Source organism: Eptatretus burgeri, chromosome 7 (assembly GCF_056783735.1).
Source record: "Eptatretus burgeri isolate ZD-2024b chromosome 7, Ebu_testis_v1, whole genome shotgun sequence".
Lineage (NCBI taxonomy): Eukaryota > Metazoa > Chordata > Myxini > Myxiniformes > Myxinidae > Eptatretus > Eptatretus burgeri.
The window spans coordinates 109,190,664-109,200,663 of record NC_140967.1 but is presented as its reverse complement, the minus strand read 5'-3'; the positions used below and the strand labels follow the sequence as shown (position 1 = coordinate 109,200,663).

At 45.8% G+C, this 10,000-nt stretch overlaps 1 protein-coding gene across 4 annotated transcripts in view; it reads left to right on the top strand.

Moving 5' to 3' along the window:
* RNMT (RNA guanine-7 methyltransferase) overlaps nt 1–10,000 on the top strand; it is a 46,226-nt gene that overhangs the window by 26,139 nt on the left and 10,087 nt on the right. For all 4 annotated transcript variants that reach the window (XM_085890262.1, XM_085890264.1, XM_085890261.1 and 1 more), the window contains 4 exons: nt 959–1,140; nt 1,398–1,631; nt 1,893–2,010; nt 6,706–6,810. In XM_085890262.1, the coding sequence (XP_085746388.1) occupies nt 959–1,140; nt 1,398–1,631; nt 1,893–2,010; nt 6,706–6,810 (639 nt within the window). The remainder of the gene's footprint in view (nt 1–958; nt 1,141–1,397; nt 1,632–1,892; nt 2,011–6,705; nt 6,811–10,000) is intronic.

Below are 10,000 nucleotides of genomic sequence, written 5' to 3'. Positions count from 1 at the left end.
CGAGAAATGCATCCCTCTTGTTATGTTTTAATAATATGCTGGAGGAGGAGGATAATGCATTTTCAAAGTCAGATGTGAAGGCACCTTGGGCCTGCCATTGACTGTGTATTGCTTCATTCCATTAATAACTAGAACGGCACTCAGTGGAACAGTTTACATATTGTATCCCGCTGATAGGCTGGATCCTGATCCGGACCTCCAACATCTAATTGGCTTGTTCTTGTCACCTACCCAACTCGTACACCAAGTTTCGTCCCAATCCATCCACAACTTTTTGAGACATTGTGCTATATATTGGTGTTAGCCTGACCTCAATGGTGAAGAATCACTTCTTTTAAAATTCTTGTCCGGATCGGGATTCGGATCTTCCCCACAATCTAATCAATTTGTCCTTGTCACGCACCCAACCTACCCGCCAAATTTCATCCAAATCCATCCACAACAAACAAACAACAAAACAGATGGGGTGAAAACATAACCTCCGTCCATCGCATATTGCTAAGGGAAATATAAATAAGGCAAGGTTGGCATTATCATCACGACTGTCTTATTTAAAACTTTGGTGCTCTTCGCATGATTAAGAAAGGCCTGACTGGCCCTGAGGGAATCCTGAGCGAGTCGGTAAACCAGTCAGTCGACTGTCATGTTTGCTGAAGTCGACCATTTCGCGTGCATCTTATCTGATCTGGAATGCTCTTTTGTTGGTGAGATGTGTGCTCTCTCTCTCTCTCTCTCTCTCTCTCTCTCTCTCTCTCTCTCTCTCTCTCTCTCTCTCTCTCTCTCTCTCTCTCTCTCTCTCTCTCTCTCTCTCTCTCTCTCTCTCTCTCTCTCTCTCTCTCTCTCTCTCTCTCTCTCTCTCTCTCTCTCTCTCTGGAATGCACCTTGTTTTTGTTGCGACCTTTTTACATTGATAAACCACATTTCCTTCCAACCCCCTCACCTGTTTCACAAACCGTAGAGTGACCTCAGAGGAAAATTTCAGAAGCCAGACGAGGCTTTTGACCTTTGCTCGTGCCAGTTTGCTTTTCACTACGCGATGGAGAGCCGTGCACAGGTCGAGATGATGTTACACAATGCGTGCGCTCACCTGCGTCGCGGCGGATTCTTCTTTGGAACGACATCTGATGCCCGTGAACTCATGTGAGGAACATGACAAAAAGGGTCAAATGGGGAAAGTTACCGCTTGCAGTCCTCTCCTGTTATATCCTTCTCGGGTTATGTTCACTTCCATTGACAGCATAAGCCTCGTGGAACTGCTAATCCGTTGCTCACCTTTTTGTTTTTGGTAATTTTCTACTGTTCCCAAATCAGTTGCCAAAAACCAACCAAACAAACAAAAGTACTTATAAACCTTGAATTGGCCAAAAAAATAATGATTGCGCTCCAACCCCTCCCAGGCGGCGCCATCAAATGGCAAACGTGTGTGCGCGCGAGGAGAATGATGGGAGGGCTGCAAAACATGAAAATGAAGGAACCACTCCGAACAAGGGCTTTGGAAATGAGGTTTATCATGTTCGATTCCACGACACTGGCACTTCACCACCTCCTATTTTCGGTGCCAAGTATGATTTCCACCTTGAGGGTGTAGTGGACTGCCCCGAGTTCCTTGTTCACTTCCCACTCTTAGAATGGTACGTGAAATGAATGCTTCTTATTTACTCTGTTTCCCCACACCCCTTCACCTCATACAAATCACACATCTGCTTAATACCATTTTGAACAGCTCCTCTTCCCACTTTGTCATCTATCTCTCCAACTTTCATTTAGCAATGAATGTTGATCAAAATCCTACCCCGCCCCCCTCCTTTTTCCCCTGGACTCTGCAATAAATACACAAATATGCAATGTTATCATTCACATCCAAACAGTAAGTTACCTTTGCTCACTTGCAGCATGGCACAGAAGCTTGGAATGAAGCTTGTGATGAAGAAGACATTTTCAGAATTGTTCCATGAATTTGTTAAGAAGGACAACGGTCGTCATTTACTCAGCGTAATGCAAGCACTCGAGGTACTCGCTGGACAAAAATTGACTATTTCAAAACATGAAACTTGTCTTTAGTCTGAGCACAAGCAGGCCACCGCATTGTTGTTCGTGATGACTTCTGATGATGTTTGAATAATTTTTGTGGTGCGATCCAAGTAGTTGATCTTTAAATATATTTCTGTTTGGCATGTCAGAATGGTGCTTTTGACGACTGCTATCAGTAACTGTATCTGTATCACATCAATCTGAGGCTATGATGGAAAATCTTAAATGTCTGGAGGGAAGAGCATGAAACGATTGGCTCGGAAGGTTCCGTCGATGAGAGAACGTGGAAGTGGGTTGTGAAAGTTATGGTTCTAGGGGGTGGGTGGGTCAGGGACTGGAGGCAAAAGTGAAACTCAAAATCAGAAGACTTCATATACAGTATTGCTAAGGTGCGGATGGAAGAGCAGGCAACTGTCAACTCTGAAGGTCAGGAATCGGGAATGAGGTTGGGGGGGGGGGTGGGTGGAGCGTTTAAGGACAAGAGGAGGAGGAGGAGGAGGTGGCGATTGGGACCACACTCTGTGCAGAGCGTTGGTGCTGCTTAAGCAGTCTCCTTGGCTGTTGGGCACAATCCTGGACGGGTCACCACTCCGACACAGTATACCAGCAAGCAGGCACTCATTTTGCCGACCTCGGAAGGATGACAGGCATAGTTAACCCCACCTGGTATTAATTCAACAACTGAGTGGGATTTGAAGTCGGGACCCTCGGATCTCAAGCACACTACTCTAACCATTAAGCCAACACCAGGCATATGAGAGAGAGAGAGAGGCGAGAGAGAGAGAGGCGAGAGAGAGAGAGAGGCGAGAGAGAGAGAGGAGAGAGAGAGAGGCTAGAGAGGCTATGAAATCGAAGACTTCCATATTAGTGGGGCAACTTAGCTAAATATAGCATAACAATTGTGCATTTTGTGAGGAAAGCACCAAATTTGGCACACTAGTAGCCTATCATATTATGAACAGATTTGGATATTGGGCCATCTCAAATTCAGCTACTGATGACTGTGGCAGCCATTTTTCAAAATGGCCACCAGTGGTTACTGTTATGACACATCTGCTTTACTGGAGAGGAATGCAGGTTGATAGTGAAAGTTTATTTACTAATAATGGTCAAAGAAAGTAACAATTTGATTTGGTTGAGAAAAAAAAGTTAAAGTGGACTAATTAGTCTTATTAAGACACAGATTCTGAATGAAAACCAATGATAAACATTCATAGCACTATTGGCTTGGCACATGGTAGTAGAAGTGGTGTGCGTGCATATTGACCGCGGAATCTCGCACGGTTGAGTTGCCAGCTTACACTTGTTGACTCGATTCATTGTTATTTTGTTCTGTGTCCATAGAGTTCTTTATGCTATCCCATTGTTAACCGTAGTTCATCAGGTTGAGTTTGGTTTGTGGGCTGCAGTTTGGTCATAGGTCAAGGTGTTTAGCACTTCCACCCCGAGAAGTGTGAGCAAAGGGAAACAGCAGCTGGCCTCTCTCAGGAACGACGTGGCACTTTTCTCACGGCTCTACATCGGTTGCCAGACGAGGGATGGAAACCTTGAAGAGTTCTTTCATCATGAGAATCAAGCGTGTCCTCCAGCTCTCTCCGATGGAGAAAGTCTCCGTCTAGGTACGAAGAGTGATCTCCTCAAATGCTTTGAAGAGTTCTCCAATGCCCAATCAGAGGCTCCTGATACCACCAGCCTAGTTCTTGATGGGGCAGTCATTGTCCAGATGCTGAAGCCTGTGGTAGCCAAGAACTTTGATGACTATGCCCAGGATGTCTTCATACCGTACCTGTCAACAAAGCTTCAGACTGTGTCACGCCTGGATCTTGTCTGGGACCGCTACGTTGCTGATTCACTGAAAGGCAATTCAAGATCAAAGCGTGGAAAAGGAGTGCGTAGACGCGTGGTCGGAGCAGCAGTTATACCTGGAAACTGACAGAACTTCCTCCGAGTGGACACCAACAAGACCAAGCTGTTCAAGTTTCTATCAGATGCTATCTTCAGGTGGTTTGACCAGGATGACAAGCAGCTGGTTATCACTGATGGAGAGGCAGTCCTGAGTAAGCCACCGCTGCTAGACCTGGCCTTGCTCGCCCCATGCAGCCACGAAGAAGCTAACAGTCGAATGTTGTTGCATGCATCCCATGCAGCCAACCATGGTCACCACAAGATACTGATCAAGACAGTTGACACCGATGTTGTGGTGTTGGCTGTGTCAGTGGCCCAGGGACTGCAACCAGAAGATGAACTGTGGCTAGCACTTGGCACTGGGAAGAGTTTTCGGTACCTGGCAGCCCACGAAATAGCAGCTGGCCTGGGACCAGAGAAGGCACAGGCACTCCCAATGTTTCACGCTCTGACTGGGTGTGACACTGTATTTAGCTTTGCTGGACATGGTAAGAACACTGCTTGGACAATCTGGACCGTTCTGCCAGAACTTAGACGCACTGCTGAAGCTACCCTCTGCACAAAGTGGCATACCAGACGATGTCATGCACACCATCGAGAGGTTCGTCATATTGCTCTATGACAGAACCAGCACGTGCAACGACATTGACAAGGCCCGGAAGAAACACTTCGCGAAGAAGAACAACGTGCAGCTAATCCCGCCAACCAAGGCAGCTCTGGAGGAGCATGTGAAGAGGGCGGCCTACCAAGGAGGCCATGTGTGGTACCACTGCTACCAATGCCAGAGCTGCCTCCTCCATCCAGCTGGGGCTGGGTCAAGAACGACGAGGGGTTGTACGAGCCACACTGGACGAAGCTACCCAAAGCAGCCCACACCTGCTATGAGCTAGTATCGTGCAAGAAGAGCTGTCTGAAGCGTTGCAAGTGCAAAAAGGCCGCACTTGAATGCACAGCTTTGTGTGTGTGTGTGTGTGTGTGTGTGTGTGTGTGTGTGTGTGTGTGTGTGTGTGTGTGTGTGTGTGTGTGTGTGTGTGTGAGAGTGCTCACAAAATTGAGAGAATATTAACAGAGCGGACTGTCACTGATTCAGAACATTTAAATCAGACATCTCTCGATCAATTTCTATGAGTGAGATGTCGGTATTCATATGAATCAGACGCAGCCCGCGATTCGTTTGCCACCATTCTCAACAACCAATTTCCATGAGTGAGATAGTCGTCCGGTACAACAAATAATTAACAGCCATCTTGCAAAATGGTGGCTATCTGTAAACTTGAGGTGGCTACAGGTTATGTTTTTCTTAATTCAGCTTTTTAATAAATGTTCAAACCAATGTTAGAGTGAAATTATAGTAACCGCTAGCGGCCATTTTGGAAAATGGCTGCCACAGCCATCAGCGGCTGAATTTGAGATGGCCCAATATCCAAATCTGTTCATAATATGATACGCTACTAGTGTGCCAAATTTGGTGCTTTCCTCACAAAATGCACAATTATTATGCTAAGTTGCCCCACTATATTGTCATTTGTACGGGTCCCATGTTAACCGCATGATCACAGTCAAGGCAGAGCCCGTGGAAGTCAATGGCTTTGAGGATGGCAAGCTGAAGGCCGAATTTGATCGCAAAACACACCCAAGTGGAGAATGTGTTAGCACCCTGACGAGGTCGAGACTATGTCGGTAACTAATTAGGGTAGTTAGCCCAATTTAAACCCCAAGAGATTATCAACGTTCTGAAATGGTTTTCGCATGGGAAGCATCACACACACACACACACACACACACACACACACACACACACACACACACACACACACACACACACACACACACACACACACACACACACACACACACACACACGTCATGGGAGAATAACGGAAACACTTTACAAGCATGAGACAATATAAACGGAAATCCCTGCATGAAGACACACCGATAAATAAACACAATAACCTGAATACAAAGAAACTTAAACTCCCAAGTGCCCACAGACACATGGTCATTCACACGAAAACCAGGCCCGTCAGATGCCAGCCAATGGTGTGCCACACTCGTGCGTAGTGATGGTCACGGCCAATCGACAATGGCGACCCTGCATCTTGCTTGCCACCAAGTGGGTGAGCAAGGTGGCATGCCATTGGGCATCTTCCTCTTCCTGAGGGTGATGAGGAAAAGGGTGTGGAAGAGCACTCTGTGGTATGGACAGTGAAGTGTCTTTCTGTTACCCGGCTCCCCTCCAGTTTGTCACGGGAGAACAAAGGGACAACACGTGTTCATCTTTCCTAGACACAACAGATTACAACACCGTCTCCCTGCGCCGCACAAATAAAGGACAACTTCTCCCTGTACACAGTAAAAAAAAATGCTGAAGTTATGTGAACACAAACAGGGGTCTATAACTTCATTTTAATCGCTGACCCCTTCCTGCCATTTATACGTAATAATATACAAGAGAAGGCAGAGGGGTTGAACAACTGGAAAGAATAGCATGAAACTATTGGCACAACATTCCATAGATGAGAAAAGGAGATTGGGATTGAGGACTGCAGAGAAGAGCATGAAATTATCGACTCGGAAGGTTTCAGATTACGACAATGTGAGAGATGGGGTGGGGAGGGGGGTTAAGGATTGGAGGGAGATTAGGGGTTGGGGGCGGGGGGGGCAGTCAATGGATGAATGTGAACATGTGAACTGCTTCATATGACGCCCATCTTTGGTTTACACTACACTATGTGCTGCAATTCATATTTGCTCTTGTATTTGCAGACTTATCCGGCCAGCAACGGCTCTCAGCTTGTTAGTGCAGACGAAATGGAGTATAAACATGTCGCTGATTTCCTCCAGAACTCCTCCAACCCCAATGACAGTGTGGTGAGGAAACTCGGGGAATGTTTGTTTTTACCCCACGCACATGAATTGAAAAGCGAGGTTAAGCAATTGGTTCACACACTCTGTCTGTCTGTCTGTCTCCACAAATATATATGAGGGGGAGAGGCGAGAAAGGGGAGGGGTGGGGGAGAGGAGGGGAGGGGGGAGAATGAGGGTAGGAGTGGGGTGGGGGAGGGAGGAAGGAGAGGAGTGGGGGAGGGAGGAAGGAGAGGAGTGGGGGAGGGAGGAAGGAGAGGAGTGGGAGAGGGAGGGAGGAGTGGGGGGAGGGAAGGAGTTGGAGGGGGAGGGAAGGAGTGGGGGTGAGGGGAGGGGAGGAGTGGGGGGGAGGAAGGAAGGAGAGGAGTGGAGGAGGGTTCCCTTTTAGGAAAAACTGAAGTTAGGAATCAAGCTGTAGTCTTATTATATTTTCCATGTTCTTGGGGTGTATATATATATATATATATATATATATATATATATATATATATATATATATATATATATATATATATATATATATATATATATATATATATATATATATATATATATATATATAGTTTATTTTGGGTGAGTAATAACTCTTTTCCAACCAAATAATTCAACAATGCTGTCCTTCAAAAAACTTTGTACGTAACAAATTGAATTTGTTGACGAATGATGGAATCCAATATTTATGAATAATATTGATAATATCAAATATTTATAAACAGATATGTGTATGCCCATGGATTTCCCACAGGTGCCACATGAGTCTGTTTATGATTGAGGGACATGTTGATTTCAATTGAATGTTTGTTTTATTTTGAACATGAATCGGAACATGAACGTGCAGTTCAGCAGGAAATTGGCTCTGAATTTGTCCCGATCGCACATGCGCCGAGAGGAGTGAGGGAATATTTTTCCTCTGTCTAGCAGTCCAGCAAAATTGAAACAAACAGAAAACTTAAGATTTTTAAGGACGTCATAAAGAACACAAACAACAAGCACGAATAATGAACGTAACATGTTAAATAAGGTGGTGTAAAATAAGTTATATCAACAGCGGTAAAATTCTGAAAACTTATACAATCTTTAAAATCTTTTTTAAATTTAAATTGAATTATAAGTTGAACATGAGAACACAAATCACCTTTTTGGCAGTTTCAAAACTCTTTCATTTAGTAGAAGTACTTGGACAGAATATCATGGCATTTTAAATCGTCTCGACCAATCGAATTTGCTACTCGCATACCCCGCCCATGTCATTTTGTTTTTCTCAATACCACACACACACACGTTTCATTTTTCGGGAAAATTGTATTTGTACTTGTGTCAAGGTGACTTGGTGCCAGCCTGGACCTGCTTTAGCTCCTTAGGCCTAAGTCACATTTGCTCTACGGCGAGGATACGGCAGCCGTACTCCCTCTGAATTGACAGAAACGTGCGGTGGCTGCAGAGTTTCTGCGGTGGCCTCAGGGTGGCCCTACGCCATTTGGCTATCTTTTACAGGCCAGAGGGGTCGCCATGGAATTATAACGCGGAGTTATAACTTTTTTCATTTCTATGTTCGCCGTAGCAATTCGACAAGCCGAAACAAAAGAACTGGTAAAAAAAAAGAAAAGAAAAAAAAAACCCACTCGTTACGTTACACGTTACTGGCTGCACGTTCTCCTTAGGGCCCCCCTGCGGTCGCCTTGCATCTGCCTTGAAAATTCTATGGCCGCCGCAGGAACGCCCTAAGGTCACCGTGCAACATCAAATCAAAGACCGTACGGCACCCCCACATTTTTGGTCTCCACAATTTATAAATACGCCATGCGGCTCCCCGAAAAATATAAACATGTCACTGCTACATTGTGTGACCGCGGAAATAATGCGGCCGCCCTATAATTGCTCGTGGCCGTATATTTTGTAGACCCCACGGCCGCCGTGGCAAATGTGACTTAGGCCTTAGGAAGCCAAGACAAGCTCCTGGGTCTCACTATCAACCATGATCTCTCTTGGGCAAACCACATTTCAAAGTTGGCATCCAAAGACAGCTGCCGACTGGATATCCATTATCATACAAAGTCCTTCCTTGGCACAGCTGAACTCCCATCCACATACAAGGCTTTCATCCGCAGCTTAATTTAGTACTGCTATCCCCTTCGGGCTGGCTCCCCTGCCTAACATCTTGCTCAGCTTGATGGCGTGGAAACCAAGGCCTTCAAGATTTTTGGAATGTCTCGTGAAGAAGCTGAGTCTATGGGCCGATGACTTTGCCATTGCAGACAGGTCATTGGTCTTCTACCACTTCCTTTCTGGTCATGCACCCTCTGCTCTTTCCATGCTTTGTCCTCCACCTGCCACCCCCTCCACCCACAAGGTTACTGCAGTGGCCATGTGGTCCACCACCAACCACCTTCGGGTGAAACTATCTAAAATCTAAATCAAAGACCACTGCTCACCTCGACTCATTCGTTCCTCTTTTCCCACACCTGTGGAACCAACTTCCATGTTCTCTTTGTCATTCTTCCCTCCAAGTCTTTAAGACAGCTGTTCACCACCATCTCCGATCATCCCCAATCCCAAACCATGATCTTTTATACCCTCGTTAAACCACCTTCCCTCCACCCCACCCAAATCCCTGCTCCTTCCAAATTCCCAGTTTTCCCTTTTGAGAGTTTCCTTCTCTGCCAATCTTGTCTACCCCTTGTATCATCTCCTGCCCCCCCCCCCATTCCTCTACACACCCATTATTTGTTGCCCCTCCCCCTACGGCCTTCGGCTGTGCTGTTGGTATTTTCCCTCTCTTAAATGTTCCTTTTGTCCTGTGGTATCCTGATGCGTTCGGTGTACTAGTTCTAGCTCTTCCACTAGCCTCGACTGTGTACAAAAAACAACTCTAAATTGAGATATCATTTTTGTCCCGATCTCTCAATGATGAAGAATCACTTAAAATATTCCAGTATCTGGATCTGGATCTTCACCAAAATCTAATCTATTCATCCTTGTCACACCCCAAACCTGTCCACCAAGTTTTGTCTGACTCCTTCCCTAACTGTTTGAGATATCCTGATCACGAATGGGTGAATACATAATGTCCGTCCATCTTGGGTGTGGAGGTAATCGGGTGTGTGTGTGTGTGTGTGTGTGTGTGTGTGTGTGTGTGTGTGTGTGTGTGTGTGTGTGTGTGTGTGTGTGTGTGTGTGTGTGTGTGTGTGTGTGTGTG